General features: G+C 36.6%; 1 protein-coding gene across 1 annotated transcript; it reads right to left on the bottom strand.

The window, feature by feature from the left end:
- Positions 1-493: 493 nt before the first annotated feature.
- LOC145988349 (pancreatic triacylglycerol lipase-like) lies at positions 494-15,212 on the bottom strand. The gene is made up of 8 exons (XM_083123223.1): positions 15,156-15,212; positions 13,542-13,712; positions 12,568-12,676; positions 11,720-11,874; positions 7,855-8,100; positions 5,081-5,266; positions 1,656-1,827; positions 494-729 (listed from the first exon to the last, which is right to left on the bottom strand). The coding sequence occupies exons 1-8, from the start codon at positions 15,181-15,183 to the stop codon at positions 543-545; spliced, it is 1,254 nt and encodes a 417-aa protein (XP_082979349.1). The 5' UTR covers positions 15,184-15,212; the 3' UTR covers positions 494-542.
- Positions 15,213-19,735: the final 4,523 nt, after the last annotated feature.

Here is a 19,735-nt window from a genome sequence, read left to right as displayed (position 1 = left end):
GCATCTAGTTATTTTTAAACTTGTGGATTCATATTTTATTAACTATTTTATTATTATTATTAATATTAACCTTTACGAGAATAAACCTTCATTTATTCTATTTATTTTTTGAAGGTTCATTGGTTCCTACTTTATTTTTAATTTTATGGTGGGGGTATCAACCAGAGCGGGTGCAGATTGTAGTAGTATACCTGCATTTTTATATATTACTTGCTTCTTTACCTGTTTTAATTGACATTTTTATATTAAATTGATTGATTTGGTTTATTTTACTTCGCTTTTCTTCTACTTTTCACCAATTGCGAAAATGAGGATGAGTGATCATGAGATGAAATTGATGGGACACTCACACTGCTTAGACCAGAATTTAAACCTGAGACAGACACTGAAAAAAAACCACACTCCACAACGAATAGCATATTTCGAGGAGCCGTTTCCTACAGCCTCAAGAACTTACATTAGCACAACAACAGGTTTCAAAAATAATCCGTTTTATTTCATATCAACGTTACATTTTCGCATTTAAATCATTCCACTAAGTGTCACATGAAGGTCCTAGAAAGAAAACTTGTAACTCTGGCGAAAAATCTAGCCGATTCTACAGACTTTTTGTAAGAACCAATCAGAGGAGACACCCACTTCAGGAGCGCAGCCTCTTCTTTGCTCCCCTTACGCCCTCTGCCAAACGGAGACTTAGGATTTGTAGTCAGGAAGAAAGTGCCTGTGACGCTGTAAGAAAAATACAAGAAATGCATGCAAATTAAGAAACAACCTGTACTTTTCTGCAGGAAGTCTGAAAAATCGTGTATCCTTAATTTTGACTAAGCGAGGAAAGTTAATGTGGAAGTGAGTCTCAATTACGCAAACAGTAACTTTCCTCTTTTTAAAATAACGGTTTCTGTAACCAGAGGTCCCAGTTTGGAACGTTGGCCAGACATGGAAGTATCATATGTAGTATGTGTCCTATTTATACTTTCAACAACGGCACAAAAAATCAAAATATAAATAATTACAGTTACTCTTTTCAACAGGTATATTACTTAAAGTTACTCTTTTTGAAATGAACCTAGTGAAAGCTATTCATATAAAAATGAAGTTCGTTGACGTTACTCTTTCACTTTTTTACAGAAGTAACAACTTTGCCGTTACTTATTACTTTACGTATTACGTAGTCTCTCTTTGAAAATAACTCATCGTAGTTAAAACTTCTCTCCCATAGAAAGTTAAAGTTACACCTACTCTTAGTAAAGTACTCGCAGTTACTGTTTCCAAAATTACGGATAAAGTTGTTCTTTCTAAAACTAACTCTGTTACACCTTTTGAAAAAGTAACTTAGTTCCAATTATGTTTTTGAAAGAGTCTACCCCATTCCTGTTAAAGAAACTTTTTAAAAAAATAACTCAATTATAACATATTATAGTTATGTTTACTATTTTCAATTACTAATTAAGATACAGTTATTATTTTGTAAATAGTAAGGCACGGTTACTCTTTTTAAAAAAGTAACTCCTCGTAGTTTCTCTTTTAGAAATAGCAACTCATATTTACTCTATTATGATAGCTTATGCGTTATAGTTAGTAAGACAGGGTTTCTCTTTTGAAATAGTACGTAACTTCTTTTTAAAAAGTAAGTCACTTACGTGACGACATCTTACCTCCGCTGTGTATGCTCGCCTAAGACCACAAGCGTCTTCGTATTCCATCTACAGCCTACAAGCGTAACGAACACATTATCCCCGTGGCAGGGGACGGATAGAAACGCTCTAGGATTGGCGATTGATTCGGCGAATAGGAGAGCTGCCCGAGAATGGGTGCAGAGCAGGCCATCTGAAAGCAAAAGCAGACGATAGGTTGTAGCATGTGTGTCTCTGTGCTGCATCAAATGTGTTGATCCGAAGAAACACAGAATTCAGGAACAGCAATTCATAATCACGATCCTCACGGGATACAGTAGACTCTCGCTAAGCCTGTCTCTTAATAATCCGGCTCGAGCTTTTGACGGGAAAGGCCGTCGTTGGGGAGGGGGGAGTGGGCTATAACTCACTCTGAAATAGCCTTAGCGCACTCATATAGTCTACAGGAGAATTTTCACAAAGAATCAGTCGAGCATGAATTACCCAAGCACAGAGAGAGAGAGAGGGAGAAAGAGTGAATTGGATCGAAGGAAAAAGAAAGAATGAGGACAGGACAGGAATGGTTAACGAGCAAGAGATATAGAGAGAGAATTATAAAGAAACAGGGGAAGGGAGAAAACAGACAGAAATAGGAAAAAGGAACAGATAGATAAGAAAGTAGGAGAGAGAGAGACGTGCAAGAAGAGAGGAAGAAACAGAAAGCAATAGGAAAAAGAGAATAGAGGTAGAGAAACAGTGGAACAAAAAGGAAGAGAAGAGAGAGTTGTGCAGAAACGCAGAAACAGAGGAAGATAGGAAAGAGAGAGAACTAAGGAAAAGGAAGAGATGGATAAACAGAGGAGGGAGAGAAGAAATATGAACAGAAACAGAGGAAGAGAGAAAAGCAGGCAGAATAGAAAAAGGAAGAAATGGAGGGAGGACTTTGACAGAACAATGGAATGAAGGAACAGAAAAAATAAGTAAGGACATATAGGGAGGAAGAAGGTAAAAGAAAGTGAAACGGAAGATGCAAGGGAGAAAGAATAAGTTAGAAGGAAAATAAATATGAAGAAAGAGAAAGATAAACCGAGAGAGAGAAAAATACAGGAAGATAGAAATAGAGAAATAAATATAAAGAGACAAAACCTTTGTATCCATGACCACGTTAACAGAGCCCATCTGAAGATAGTTCCTCCTATCTTGAGCCATGATTAACGAACTTATTGAGCGACACAACTGGAAAAACTCAAACCGCTGAAGGTTTAGACCAGCTGAGGCTGTGACTGCATGGTATGACACGTACTGATTGAGTTTTTACCAGCACAATTATCATATGTTTGTCTCTTATTCGCCGCTTGATCTAGAACAATAGTCTTCCTTTCACAGGCAGTAGGGTTCAATGTAGAGCCCATGTTTGTTACGCCCTGCGTATCTTGATAAATGTAGTACAACATTTATAAAAGAAAGAAATAGAAAATGTATAAGGTTAAAAGTTAAATATTGTAAATTAAAAGTGATGTTATGACGAAAAGAGTAGAATTGACTGTTCCAATACATGAAACATTATGACGTAGTTGAATGAACTCCCATCAAATTTCAGAAGAAGTTGATGTACTAACCTTTATGTAATAAATTAATAGCGGAAGTTTTAAATCTTATATTTTTCATTGTATAAGTACAGTATTTGTTATAAAGTATTTGTTAACAGTAAAAGATGTATTAAAACCTTTTGAATGATTTATCAAACTCAACTTTTGTAATTACTACACATTATAATGTACCTGAAGAAATATTTTCTCTTTATAACCTAATAGTCAGGAGTTTGAGAATACAGAAATCGGGTATAAATACGACGACAATTCGCGGTAAAAGGGGGTAGTTTCTTGATATCCGCTCTCGTGTGGGTCTGCTACCAGGCCTAGTGTTGAGTCGCTCACACACCGCAAAACTCATGGACGATCTCAGTAGGATATCAAAGATATCGAAACAGTAATCACGTTTCAGGACCCGATTTCTCAGTCTTGTGCTCCTAGTTTCCGTATGTTTCTACATGAACTTACAAGAATATAACCTGGTTAAATTCATATCCTATAGTTCGAGTTTTCCTTCTACTCAACCGAGATGGTTCCAGTGTGGACTGATGGAGTTCTCATGTTGCTGACTACAGAAGTTGTGGGTAATTAACTCAATTCTCATCACTGCGTGTGTGTGTTAAGATACAGTGTCGAGTCTCTCACACCCCGCAGTGGTAGGAATGTAACAAGTTTACTTAGGAAAATTAATAATAATAATTAATTTTGTTTTCATGCATGTTAGCGATGTTGTTCTGATATTGAATTCTTGTTAGTTTTTTACGAATAAGAAGGTTACGTAGTGAAATCTACAGGAAAAGTTATGAAACTCGATTTATGTAGGGTTCTTTAGTGCTTTCTGGGACTAAGGAGCCTGTAGGGATAAGAGACCTGTTTTACACGAGACTGTCGGAGTGTTAGTCTCGGTCTCGTCCGGATTATCCGTCATGTTCTCGCAAAGGCATTCCGAGAGGTGGGGTTGGGACGAACACCCACAAGATACAAGTCCTAACCAAGGAGTCTAGTGCAGTCATACGAATTAGAGAAAGCCCGCAGCCAAATCGCAAACTCAAGTGGGCAGTGTTTTGTTAACTCCTCTCACAGTCACCACATGTGCAAATATCAAGCGTGTCAGTGTTGCTATATTTATAACTTCCCTCTCTTATAACACCATTAAGCCTTGTTTCTATGATATGAAAAACTCAATATGTTGACCAAGGCAGTAATTTATGTTATTATAAAACATAAACTAAACGTAACGTTTCAACCTTCTAGCAAGGTCTTCTTCAGACTCTGCACCAAGTACAAATGTAACAAGGTACAAAAACAGGAAGAAGAGTGAAGGAAAATAGAGCGTGAGATATAGAGTCCAACCACATTATAGATGGAAGTAAATATGTTTAGCCTTTTAGTACAGTTGACAAGGGAAAGCCACCTGCTAGAATGTTCCAGAACAACTTTCTAATAGTCTGGAGGGGAGTAATGTTTGTGTATATATATCGTCCTGTTTTTGTACCTTGTTACATTTATACTTGGTGCAGAGTCTGAAGAAGACCTTGCTAGAAGGTTGAAACGTTACGTTTAGTTTGTTTTATAATAAAATAAATTACTGTCTTGGTCAGCATATTGAGTTTTTCCCTCTTTCTTCGTTGTCCAATAAATTCAACAACATTAAATATTACGTCTCAGCTTTAGTTGTGTACGGTTTTCCCGTGATTATACGATCATTTGGCGACCATATGTTTGGCAACGCAGGGGCAAGATTGCATGGCAAGCATAGCTTAACGTTGAAACTTAGACGACAGTATCACAGGGCCCTTCTTCGTAGAGAAGTGATACATATTCAACACGATGTAAATACATTTTTAAGACAAATAACACTTCCAGGCTTCCTACCTATTGTCTTTCCTTCGGGGCATCCTGGCTGGTTGACACCTCCGTTTGGATAGAAGTCGGTGTGACCGTTGGGGCCTAGGAGACCGGTAAGACCCGCGTTAGTGTGGATGACGTCAACGAACGTGGCGGCATCTTTGAAGTCGCTGTCAAGGTTTTCGGAAAACAAGAAACCTGCAGGATCTAGAGCTAGTACAAAGAGAAAGGATTTTATTTCATTTTCTGTTTTAGTCGTTAAGTGTTCTTAAATGAACCGTGACTATTAGGCGCAATGTTGGCTCCTAATGCTCAGTCGCTAAATCTTAAGAACTTAGTCGCCAAATTATATCTGAATTAAAAATGAAATATATTAATCTATGAGGACATAGATTTTCACTTTGATGAATATTTAAAATTATAAAAAATAAACTTAATAGTATATGAAGTTCATTACATGCTTCTAGCTGTTTACTTAACCACTTTGTCACAAAGCTCTCTCATATTAAGCATTTCGTGACATTAACCTGTCAGTCTAATGAATACTCTGAGGCAATTTGATTGAACTAAGCGTTCATACCTGATTAGCCTTATACGTTGAAACCACAAAGTCAAAAATTCTAGTTGACGCATTTTGCGACTTAAGACTTCTAATTTCGAACTCTGGAATCTTTTGATTGCCACATGTGATTGTGTGTAAGATTAAGTACCTGATACTAACAATTCAAATAAATTAATAATTCATTATTCTTCCCTAACTTCTTTATGTAATTCTAGCCAGGTTGTTCTCTTTAAATCAATTCTTAATATTGCATTCAGAAAATTCGAAGCGGCACATTAACGCCCTACAAAATGCATCGAAATGACAGTACAGGATAAGTTGAATAAAGGTAAGTATCTTGATTCGAGTCACATGATATTCCCGCCCTATCCCATTAGCCACAAACAGTTATTTGTAAATTAAATACATAGTCTGTTTCTCTATCTATTGTAAATTATCCACGTAAGTATTTATCTGTAAATTATGCAATACGTAATCGTATGTGTAGCTCCTTCTGCTATAAAGTAGCCCGTATAATCCTATCTCTTGCTCTTCCTGCTGCAATTAGCCACAGATAATCCTATCTGTAGCTCTGTTTGCTCTAAAGCAGCCGCTTATAATCTTATCTGTAGTTGTCTCTGTTATGCATTAACAAAATAATTGCTACGTCCCTCTCATTCGTGGGTAAGTTAAGGTAGCTACGCCCCTTGTGAGTACGTACTTACATGTTATTTACCACGGCTACAGATATCTTTATCTCAGGGGGATAGGTTCTTTGTTTGAGAATTCCAAATAAGAAAGCGTTTTTTAGCCAAGAGGATATAGTAAAATGCGGATCTATATTCTGAGAACTATACAAAATACAGAGAAAAATATATAGCGACATTGAAATATATTGAAAATTTACATCGGTTACATTCTTCTTGAAAGGAAATCTTCTTCTTTCTCTTCGTAATTATGGAAAGGCTTCTTCTTCTTCTCTCTCTTGATTATAGAATAGGCTTCTTCTTCTTTGATTATGGAAAAGGCTTCTTCTTCTTTTCTTCTTTTGATTATGGAAATAAGCTTTTTCTTCTTTAATTATGGAAAAGGCTTCTTCTTCTTTTCTTTTTTGATTATGGAAAAGGCTTCTTCTTCTTTTCTCTTTTGATTATAGAATAGGCTTCTTCTTCTATTATTATTTCTTCTATATACAAGAAAATCTAGTAGCGTCGTCTCGCTTCCTTTTCTTTATGCCTTATATATGTTTTCTTTCCTTTCCCCGTGGGTCTTTCTCATTACTTCCCTGGCAATTCCCCAGCAACCAAGCTATACTTATATAAAGGAGTAGGGTCGGCTAAACTGACACTAGCGCCACCTCCTATGTAACGACCAAAAGGGGATAACCAGGATCGCTAATAAAAAGCGCTGCCAATGGCCCAGTGCGACTAAAAAGAAGCGCAACCGTAAAGTGCTTCGGGGCGTCTAATTGACCACAGCGCCACCGGGGAACGGCAAATGCAAAAGCTGACGATGTTATCCTCGTCAGAGAATAAAAAAAAATTGAGATGAGATGAGATACATTTCTGAATTCATTCTCTTACTTTAGAACTTCCATAAACGTTTCGTATGCGACCATATTCTTAATTATTTTAATTTACTATATATAACATTCTATTTACTTCTTCTATAGTATTTAGACTCTTCTTTTATATATTTCTCAATTTACTATAATATATATAATCGATCTTATCCGCTCCAAGTTTCCACAATGAACTCTGCTCTTCTTTATATGGCGTGCTGCCATCTGTCGTCGCTCTCGGGAAACCATTCATCCTTGCAACATTCATTGTGTCATCGAAACTGGCACGTGACATAATTTAAATATAAATACAGTAAAACCTCGTTAATCCGGACTAATGGGGGATAAGTTGACCGGATTTACTGAAATAACCTAAAAGAACAGTAGAAAGTGCATTTGAACCCCGTTTATAGCAACAAAACACGTTTATTATGGTGTATTTATAGTGCATAGGCCTAAATGCACTATACAGTACAGTACAATGTCTGCGGGAAACAGAATTTTATCAGTGGTTGACTGCCTTTTCTTTGGGAAGTTCTCTTGTTGACTTCTAGCCACATTTAAAACCTTACATTCTGCTTTTTTTGGCCTTTTGCCTGTCCGGATTAGACGAAGTCTGGCTTATCGGGCTCCGGATTAACGAGGTTTTACTGTATATAAAGTGAATAGCTGGTGGAAAGTAAGAAAAAACAATGTTACCTGTGACTCTGTCTAGTGTCCCTTTTTGAAGAGCAGACGTAATATGAGTTGCAACCTGAGCTCCAATACTAGATCCAATCACATGGATATCCGATAATGAGTAGTTGAGGCCAACAATGTAATCCAGCAACTGTGCTGTACAGTTGGCAACGGCAAGAATGTTCTTGATTTGTTTGGTGACGCACCCCGATGCAAACAATGACGGATACTCACCAACAATGACGTTGTAGCTCATGTTGAGATAAGCTGAAAGACAACAATCGTCACATGTTTTCAATAATGTTTCCCTGCTAAGAATACTTAGATTATTGGTTAGTATATGTGGCAATGAGGAGAGTAAATGGTGCTTGCGCACCACTTGGTATTAGCCCCGCACAACCAAATTTATTCGATAGTAATGTACGAAAATAATACAGTGTGTCCGAAAAGTCACGCAACCCGGTGTTTACGACCGTATAACGGAATAGCGAAACGGAATGAGAAGAAACGCTTTATGCCAAGAGAATGCCCTGTATATTGGGAAAATATAGAGAGACAAACATATGTAAGAACATACATGTTTTAATAACAAATAAGCAAAGTGTTGCCAAAGGCGGAAAAAAAATATTTGCAAATCGTGTATATTGATGCACAGAACTCACTCAGGTAAATTATTGCAACATTTCACAATACCAACGAACAATTTGGATGGCCATCTAATGAATTTGACAGAAAAAGAACTTTGACGAAGTTTCAAAAACATTGCAGCAGGGAATAAATGGGCTCTTCCAAAAATCGATGTTTTCACAATATTACGAGGGACACTGGCAACACTGTTGGTGTCACGTGTCACTAACAGACGTGTTTCACCTCAGGATATCACACTAAGGCACTTTTAACGACAAAATAGAAAGTTGATTATTCTCGAACATATGCAATAAATTACATACACCTTGCAACCCTGAAATGTGGTTTCAATTGGATAGGTATCTCAACAGCCAAAATTCCAGGCATTGGTCGACAGAAAACCCATATCAGTTGCATGAACTACCCTTGCACTCTCCGAAAATCGGTGTATGGTGTGGAATATCGCGACGTCGTATTGTGGGACCGTTATTTTTAGAGACAACAGTGGATACCGCTGTGTACGGGGATCTCGTAATGCAATTCGTTGCTCTCCTGGAAGAAGACGGACGTGATGTTTGGCTACAACAAGATGGAGCAACTTGCCATACATCTGATGAATCTCTTCGTATGCTGAGAGAATTTTTGGTGATCGTCTAATATCCAAGGATTTATGCCCCATTCGCTCGCCCGATTTTTTTTCTGTGGGGTTACTTAAAGGGGAAAGTATACCAAACGGGACCCAGAACATTGGAGCTGAAACGAAACATTACACAGGAAATTAATAATATCGGTGCTGCAACCCTCAGGAAGGTATCTGAGAACATAATCAAGCGAACCAACTTATGTATCCAAGAAAATGGTGGACACTTCGAACATTTGCTTTAATTTGTAGTGATACCCACATTTCAGGGTTGTAAGGTGTATGTAATTTATTGCATATGTTCGAGAATAACCAACTTTCTCCTTTGTCGTTAAAAGTGCCTTAGTGTGATAGCCTGAGGTGAAACACGTCTGTTAGTGACACGTGACACCAACAGTGTTGCCAGTGTCCCTCGTAATATTGTGAAAACATCGATTTTTGGAACAGCCCATTTATTCCTTTCTGCAATGTTTTTGAAACTTCGTCAAAGTTCTTTTTCTGTCAAATTCATTAGATGGCCATCCAAATTGTTCGTTGGTATTGTGAAATGTTGCAATAATTTACCTGAGTGAGTTCTGTGCATCAATATACACGATTTGCAAATATTTTTTTTCCGCCTTTGGCAACACTTTGCTTATTTGTTATTAAAACGTGCATGTTCTTACATATGTTTGTCTCTCTAAATTTTCCCAATATACAGGGCATTCTCTTGGCAGAAAGCGTTTCTTCTCATTCCGTTTCGCTATTCCGTTATACGGTCGTAAACACCGGGTTGCGTGACTTTTCGGACACTCTGTAATATTAAATAAAATGACATAGTACATTTTGTGATTAAGTAATATGCTTCTAGTTTTGGTGAGGATAGACACGATCCAAACAGTGAGTCCGGTATAAAGTAGTCCGCATAGAACTAATTGTTATTTAACTTATTCAAAAACTATTCATTTTATAATAGTCATAACAGATTTATTCCTTACTGTGTTAAATATCTTCCTAAATAATTTCGAATCTTACTGCCCTTTTCTTTTCTTGATCTATCATTGATTTCCCAGATTCTATATTTTGATCAATTTCTGTTTACGCGACGTGAGTAGCTCGCTTTACTCACTCAAGTCACACGCACGTTTACTCTCACAATGTAAACCAATCTTTATGCCAGAGTACTCAGGATCCCACATTAAAACTGTAGGCCCAGTCCCGATTAGCATGTGCATAAAGTGAACTTAAAACAACAATTCAATCAATCAATTCAACCAGAGTACTCAGGGTAGTGACATCATAGGAGAATTTTGTTCGGTGGCTTCGAATCTTGAAATGTTTGGGGAAGTTTTATGGTCGTGTATTTTCAGATTCTCTCTCTTTCTTCTTCCCTCCCTGTCTTACTTTCTGTTTCTTTGTTTCCTTCTTTCTATCTTCCTCTGTTTCCCTCCATATTTCTACCTTTCCTCTCTTCTATATTTATCTATTTTTATCTTTTTATTTCCATTTTCTTTCTCTTCCTCTATCTCATCTCCCTCTGTTTTTCTACCTCCGCTCTGTTTTTCCGTGTCTTGTCTTACCATTTTTTCCTGTTTCTCTTCTAGTTATTCCTGCGTTTCTTTCCCCCTCCTTCTTTCTACCATTTTTCTCTATCTTCCTGTTTCTCTTCATTCTTTCCTCTCAGTTTCTCCTTCTCTGTCACTTGGTTTCTTCTTATGTGTGCTTCGCTTTCTTCTTATATCTTTCTGTTTCTCTTTATCTGCCACCCCAACCTCTCTGCATGGGCGTGAGCTTGTGTGTGTGCATTTTCTATACTCTAAATAATTCTGAAAATATCACGTTTTGGTGGGCAGATGAGAGTGTTGACGCTATTTCAGGGTCGGCTAGAGCCTACATCAAGGTGAAACTTTTAGGTCTACTTTATGCTCGTATGGGCTAATCGGGACTGGACTTGCAGTTTAAAGCGGGATCTGAACCACTGTGCCTCTTGAATACAAACCGACAGGGTTACCTTACCACCTTACCGTCTAAAGGCCCGAGAACAAATGATGGACAAACATAAGAAGAAAGGAAGAGATAGAGAAAGAGTTGGGGAAGCAAAGGAAGAAAGGAAGAATGCATGAAAAGAATAAGGCAATAGGGAGGGAAGAAAAAGGAAAGATAGAAATCCAGAAAAAGAGGAAGAGAGAATAAAGAGAATAAAAGATAGGAAGACAGACAGAATTAGGGGGTGAAAGAAAGATGTATACATGAATGTAGAAGTCCACTTTACACTCAGACAGGATAATCGAGACTTGATCTATAGTGTAAAGTGGGATCCAAACCCGTGTGCAATGTGTCTTCGCCGTAGTTCAACACGGTACCTCTTCAATGCAAAGTGAAGGTGTTACCAATATACCATTGGGGAGGGCAGAGAATAAAAGTATACGATACAGGATAATAAAGAGACCGAAAGAGAAGAGGGAGCAGAGGAAGAAAGAGAAGGCAGAGGATGAATGAAACACAAGAAATACTTAAGTCCACTTTATGCTGAGCTCGGATAGGCTTCTCGGGACCGGCCCTGCAGTTTAAAGTGGTATCTGAACCAGTATGCAATGTTCTTTCCGCCGGGGGTCGAATCGGTAACCTTTTAATTCTCACCATCTCTCATCTGTATAAATGCGACGCTATCTCCTCTTTCCTTGTACCCTGGAAGCAGGACTTTCGTCTTGTTGCCGAGTTCGAAGTTGCTCGAGTCCAAGTATCGAAGATTTTTGTTATCCACAACAATTGAAACGGGAGACTCGCTGGATTCGCTGAAAACAAAGAACTTGTATCAATTTATTACAGTTAGTTGCTAAAACTGCACAAAAGAATTTCCGAACATAGATTTTTAAAGGAGCAAACAATACACTATGGAAACAAGTTACAGCGTGCACAGAATTATCCAGCTACGGCACCAAGACATAGAACAATTTCTTTAATGTCAACCTCCCTGGACTGCGCTTTGCAGAAGAGTGAAGCTCTGGCATCTGGACTCACGCAAGTATAAACTTCCACGCTGCTCTTGTTGTGTATTGTCCTTGTCCTTTCATCCATTTCATCTTTCACGATTCATTCTCATCTTCGCGATTATCCAAAAGTAGCAGGAAAGCAAAGTAAAATAAATCAAATCAATCAACCAAAAAGTTAATTTATTTTTTTAATTCCATCTAGTGTCGTAAAAAGCATATGTGAATAAGACCCAGCATATCTCTGAACAAATCTATAGATTCAACAACATTTAAACCACGCTCATCCAAACCAAGACTCGTCAATGTTGCCAATTCTAACACAATATTACTTTACAAGACAATTTCTTTCCTAAATTGTTATCAAAGTGTAGCCCTCCAACACAACAACTGCATCTTCTATGTCACCCTGTACATTGGCTCCTAATGTGCAAACAAGTCCTACAGAGTACATTTGTATGTCAAAATACTACTTACTTTGATTAAACCTTAACTAACCGTGTGTATAATTCGAATTTTATCAGTTTACTTGGGCATCCGGTTGTAAGTTGTTCACATCTGCTGCGTCCTATGAGCGGAACGTGACGTAGAACTCCTTTCTTCCCTTCTGTAAAGTAACAAAAAAGTTCTGTTATTTCATCATGTACGAGGGCTGCTTGATAAGTACATACATGCTCTCGCGGAAACATGAGAAAATTACTTAATGCGCAGATAAAAAATACATGTAACTTTCTGTGCAAAACGTCAGAATAGGTACTCCAGAATAGAAGCAAAAGCCTTCAGAGACTCAAGAGTTATTTTGATTACACTTTAGAGTAGAAAGTGTTCTAATACTTTATTATATATGAATAAAGAATGCACTGGTCGTTTGGGTTTGATTGAGCAATGGAAACAATTAAAATCTGAACAAGTGAAGTGGGTGTGTTTAGATCTGCTAGTAGATGTATTTTCGCTCATTCATTGTCATTTGTAGTTGTTGCTACTTCCATATAGGGTGAGTAACTCTCCCGTATTTCCCGGGATCTCCAGTATTAGAGATATTTTTTGGGGTCCACCCGTCTCTCGTATTGACATTCTATTCCTCCTGTATATTTCTTTCACAATCTAGTTACGTCATGAGCTAGGCTAGATTTGTACATCTTGTATGGCATAATCTATGCGATGGCAATTTCCAAATTGAAAGTGACATTGTTGATATACGTAAAACAAAATATTATTTGGTTAGAAAAATGAGATTGAATGCTTTTGTTTTTCGAACCAAAAATTCAAATCTTAAATCATAGATAGAGAAAACATTAAAATAATTTTAGTTCCTAATTCATAAATGAATTCATGATTGCAATTTGATTAAGTTTCAGTTCAAAGTAGTTTCAACTAAGTTTATTTTGGGTATTAATCAATTGGCATAAATTACTAAAACATTAATAATTAACTTTGGCTAATATTAATACCTGATTATACTACATACCTACCATTCTTACAAAATCCACAACACCCATTGCACATGTCGTCAGATCTACGTAAAAGTGATTCATCAGTTTTGCACTTCGATAGATCGAAACGGCTACAATCCGCACAGTAAAGTAAACAATCCACCTTTCCGGCACCTCCTGTTGATCGCGAACACATACAGAGAACAAAACCTGTTGAAGTGTAAAAATCGAACTCAATTAGCAATCTCCCAAAGACATACCTTCCAACAGGTTGTTTGCAATAACTAAAATTGTCTTTTCAACCAAGTTTGTATTTCTTCCCTCTTGTTATCCGTCGCTTTTCTACCTCTCCGTTCCAATCGCAACGTTGTGGATGAATGATAATTACATTAAATTGATAAATAGACACTCCGAGAGGAACGCCGATGCCCACGACACCACCATCTGTGATGACACTGTGAGTCCAACAGTCAACGCACTCGACCACATGTTTGAAAATTTTGCGGAAGCCAAAATTCCTTTATTATGGCATTAATATGGTGGTGACTGATTATTTATAGTTTATTTATAGTCGTGCATTTTGTTTAGCATAATTGCAAAGTACCAACGTTGTGTAAGCCTGTGCTGCGCGGTTGCATATATTCAGGATCAAATTCAGTCTGTCAAGGATTAATAGCATCAAAACAAGTCGTCAGACAAAATATACTTTTAGACGGTGTGTTTGCCTTAATAGTCTCCATATGCGGAGAAAGTTTATGCTTCAACTGTATAATCTTAGACTTGAGACGGGTGTTATAATTCCAGATAAGACCACATCCTTCCGCCAAAAGTGGCTTCGTTTTGTCTCGTATCGATACTATAAGATTTGTTTCTAAATACAATTACAATGACTTGTTTGGCATTCTAAACAAATTTGATTACAGGTATGAGACAGATATTTGATATAATCAAACCTGAACAATTTCGTAACTAGAAAATCAATTTCATCATATCACTCATACTCACTCATCTTTGCGATTAACCAAAAGTGGAAGGAAAGCGAAGTAAAATAAACGAATTCACACCAACTTTGGTATATTTGGTTCTACCAAACATTTATTCTGCAGTATTGTATTAAATATGTTCTAATCCAACAACTAATTATTACTTTAAAAATATATTATTCTACCAACCAATCGTATCTACTTTTATGTAATTTTTCTCTGAATATTTATTTATTAAATGACACAATAAAGAATAGCTGTAAACTTGTCCCCTGTGCATTGCACCGTGCCATAAAGACACTTAGTAGTGTGAATATAGGTCTCAGCACCACTCTCTGACCTTCCTCACTTCCCCAGATCCTTTATACAAGGGTGTCAACGGGAAAATTCTTGCCTCATTCCTGGAATCGAACTTTGCCACACGTTCGTCGAACGACCTACTGACTGAACAAAACGACTAATAATTAGCAGCTGTGATTAAAGTTTGCAAGTGTACGTGTAATGAAATGTAGAAAATATATTCAGAGTTTTTTTTCATTTTATGGTTGGAAATCCGTTGAGAAATGAATTTGAATTTTGATCAGTTTACAAAATAAACGTGATGTTCATTATACTTTTTTTGTTACAAGTGAAGGGTCATTATGATGAAAGAATAACGTATTCTACTTACCAAGAATAATCAGCAGATTCGTCATCATGTTTAATCTTAATGCCAGCCGGTAGGTGGCAGTATCATCGCACGTTCACATTTTATTGGACTATAAAACGGGAAGCTCTATATCCAGTTACTTAATCGTCACATTAATTGGAAGCAGCTTGCACCAAGCAGGAAGTATATTTTAAATTTAGTGTCATGCTTGTCAAGATGACAATTGCTAAAAATTTCCAGCAAATGACGTAGAAGGCTACAACAGAAACAAGTGAAGCATTCCACCGAATAACACTGTATGACACTTTTGGGAATGTGCTGAGTTACCAGTGAAATCATGCTACAGCCCTGCTTCTACAGGCTACAAGCTGGCCAATCATAAGGTCGGATGTTGCCCAAGGATTGCTACTATGTTTGCATAAGGTTTTATGTTGTTTCTACTGTAGTCCAGTAACATACAACAGGTTTTATCCGTTGTTCTCGCATTCACTGAAATGTCCCATACAGCGTTATTCGGTGGATTGCTTCAAATAATGCCAGTCCCGCTTACCCATCCCTTCTTTAATGAATGCCTGCTTAGAGACTTTAAATATACCCTAGGTCATCAATAGTAGGGAAACTTCTCTTATATTTATCGCGAAATTGACGGAGAGTTACTTTACTGAACATATTATTTCTCATTTGTGGGAATAAAGCTTAATGGTATAAAACTATGCTATGGCCACTATTTGTCAAGTTTCGTTATTGTTCTTTAATGATATTGAATTAAGAATACAATGCATGAAATCCATATCAATATGAACTTTTAAACGACACAAAGTAGTACATCGTTTGAGTTTTTACTTTAAGTCCACTTTATGAACAGATAGGCTAATTGGGACTGGACCTATAGTTTAAAGCGGGATGCGAACCACTATGTGCATCCTTGATTACAAGGCAGAATTAATCGCAACATTCAATAAGATAATATGTGCATTCACAGACACAAAAGAATTGTACATTTCTTTGTGTATGAATGATGACGTCACGTACCTCTTCATAGGCTTTTTTTTCAAGAAGATATTGGCTAACTGCGTCGAACAAACATAAATCATACATTTATGTACGGTGTAAGGATTGATGGTATAAGTTGGATATTTAAGTTTAAAGGTTTGTACCATGTTTTTGGCCTCCTACCATCGGTTTTTACTTCTTTCTCCTTTAATCTATCTCCTGTCACGCCCCTTCCAACAGTTTCCAGCAGTATCTTGCGAGAAGATTAATATCACCGGAACCTTATAAAGGGTTAATGCATACAATACATTTTTTATCCATAGGTTCAAACAATACAGAAAAACTGAATATATATGGTGAACTCGAATGGCAAGTCTTTTGATTAGGGAGTATGTTGTTGATTCAAAACATTATCTATGGAGGTGAAATTAATATACGGTTTATACATATTTATAATTGTTTCACAGGTACATTATTCAAAACCAAATCAATTTTCTAAATTATCAAATGTGCATCTATCAACCATAGGCTCTTCCATTCGAATTAATTTGTGGGGAATTTTTCGTGAGATAGTTTCTAATTATAATCTAATTTAATATAATGCATATTATATATTAATAAGAACCTCTCTTTATAACTTAAATTAATGTTTTAGCTTAAATCTCCTTAATTAAATTTCACATATGTATTTATTAAAGAGAGGTAAAATATTCCGTCAATTTTTGAAGGGTTGAGACGGTTGTATGATCGAGGTTTGAGGGTTCGCAGTGCGTGGGTTAGTTTAGTTTAGTATAAGTTAGATTACAGGATTTTAATTTTTAATAATATTTGTCCGAATAAAAAAAGTAATGTCAAAAAACGGAGAAGTGGCGTAGCTATCCCTGAGGGTCTACTCTGTACTTGTACTTAATGATATTCCAATCACAACAGCAACCCCCTGGTTTTGCGCGTTCCCTTACACGACATCCTATTTCTGTAGTTCTTTATGCAATACAATACGTTCGCGGAATATTTCATTAATGTAAAACTGTTCTAATGGGAAATTTGGAATTGTAACGAGGGTTCGCTTACATCAAATGCTACATTTTACTTTTCATCCGTTTGTTTAGTTCGCCATTAACGGTCTAATTTATCGAAGATTCGATGAGAATCTCTGCCCGTTGAACAGCGATTACTCTCGCCCATCGAGATCCTCCTTGTCTTCTTAAAATCTACCTAAATCCGACGTTTATAAGAACCATGTGGCCAACGGAAATTCCACCTCGCAGACCTGAAAATTTTCATTGCAAAGGCTCTTTTCTAAACTGAAAACTGAGTAGCTTGGCATAGGGAAATACAAGAAGCATACAAGTATAACGTTGAGCAAATACAAGTATAATCGAATACGAACATATACATAGCTTATAAAAATATATTATCAAACCCTTATACTCAATTGCTGGCCAGCTTTATCCAATAAAAGCCAGCAAAGATCAATCCGATCTTTACAACCACGTTCAATAAAGTAGTTGTGAAATTTAAATACACATACACATACTACACTTGCGTGCAAAGAAATAGACCCACCTCACACTTTTGACATAAAATGTTTACTTGTTCTTATTTTTTCTTCCAACTGTTTCGAGGCACATCAAATGTTTATCCAAATGGAAGCGTCTAATCCTACTTATATGTAAATAAAGTTCAGTAACAAATACGTATGATGTTAATAAATTTAATAACATTTTATGCCAAAAGTGTTAGGTGGTCTATTTCTTTGCACGCAAGTGTATATATTTTGAAAGAAATTTCGGAGATACTATTCTGAAATACATACACAGTAATAGGTATTTCAATCTTGTTCTTGTTACTTTCCTTAATTACAGATTTGAAATATAATTTTTACTAATCTATGCATTCACGCATCAGAAAATAAACATTCCGCTAGTTTTTACGAATATTTTTTTAAATTTGCCAAAGAAACCAAACTATTTGTGCTCGCATAGCTCGAAGAAAAAATAGTACAGAATTTGTAACTACTTTGGTTTAAGTGCCATAAACAGATATTCTACTGATGCGATAAGCACATTGTACAGTGATTTATATCACGCATTAAACTATAGATCTAGTGCCGATTAGCCTATCTGAGCACAAAGTGGACTAATACCAACTTCCTACTATTAAAACGACTTGATGGTTATCAATGTTATTTATTTACTAGATAACTGTACACAAAAGACAAAATTACTATGTAGATATTTTCGAATCGCTCAGTATGGTAATACAACAAAATTCATCTAGATATTCATGTTAGTAGATTTATAAAGTACCTTAATAGTAAATAAGGATCTTAAGATATTATGCAAAAAGTAGTTCCTTGAGTTTTCCTCTTGCAAAACTGGTTGAGGAAAAAAATGGGAAATTACTCTCTCCTCTAGCGCATAAACAGTCCATCCTAGAACCTTTTTTATGTAGAGAACTTTATGTAGATTGATATTTCTCTCAACTTGTTTTCTATAAAATGCTTTCCAAGCGAGATGTTTACAAAAAAATAATTTATCAAAGATGGCGAACAAATCTGGTGTGTAAGGAGGGTGCAAAATTATCACTTTTGAGGGGATAATCAAATTTGAAGCAGCTTTCCCTGTTTTTCCATTTTGGGTCCTCTTGCTGACAGACCTCTATAGTAAAAAAAAATAAGAAATACCTGATCGAGGATAAAAACATTCAATGCACACACACACACACACATCAAGGCGGCTGTTGTTATACATTACATTACAGTCAACTCCGCTTATAATTAATCCCTAGGGATTCTGATAATTCTGATATCCGAAGTTCACTAACACCGAAATGCGTTTCCTTAACCTTAAAAGCGGGTAGTAGAGGCAGAGGATATGAAAGACTTAAGGTATAAGCAGTTTGATTGACACAGGATCTATTAATGAAACAAAATATTGAATGTAATAAACCCTCCCCACTAGAACCTAGAAATACTACACACGCTTTATTTCAAATAACATCACATAATTCTCCCAGCTTATAAAAGGTTTTCCAATAAGAATGATATAATTTTGAAATGAACTGGCAACTATGCTTCAAATGTTATAACTGTCACTAGTTGTCATTTGTGTTTAGTATACTGTGACAATTCATCATGGCTAAATACACCCTTCAAGAACGTTTGGGTATTATCCAAAAAAATTATGAAAATAGACGTTGTTTTGTGAATACTCAACGAGCACTTTGCGAAAACTATGGTCCACATAATCGCCCTTCTGTGCTTCTATTCGTCGAATCGTTGAAACATATGAAAGGGATTTTACTCTTCACGATGCGAAATTACCAACAAGAGGTCGAAATGCAAGAAGTGTAGCGAACATTGCTGCTGTAAGAGGTAGCATTGCAGAGATTCCAAATTTATCGATTTCTCGTCCTGCTCAAGAATTAGGGCTTAGAAGAAACGACAACTTGGCGTATTTTGCGAAACGACTTGGGTTTAGACCAAGAACTGAAGCCACTGGACCATCTATAGTCTATGCAAACAGACCACGAACCCTTGATGCGTTAAGATTGAACATCGAACGCTGCATTCGTGACATTAGGCCCGAGTTATTGCACAAAGTCAT

Source organism: Lepisma saccharinum, chromosome 5 (assembly GCF_977018435.1).
Source record: "Lepisma saccharinum chromosome 5, izLepSacc3.1, whole genome shotgun sequence".
In the NCBI taxonomy this organism is placed as follows: Eukaryota; Metazoa; Arthropoda; class Insecta; order Zygentoma; family Lepismatidae; genus Lepisma; species Lepisma saccharinum.
Note: the sequence above shows the minus strand (reverse complement) of the source record. Positions and strands in the feature narration are given on the sequence as shown.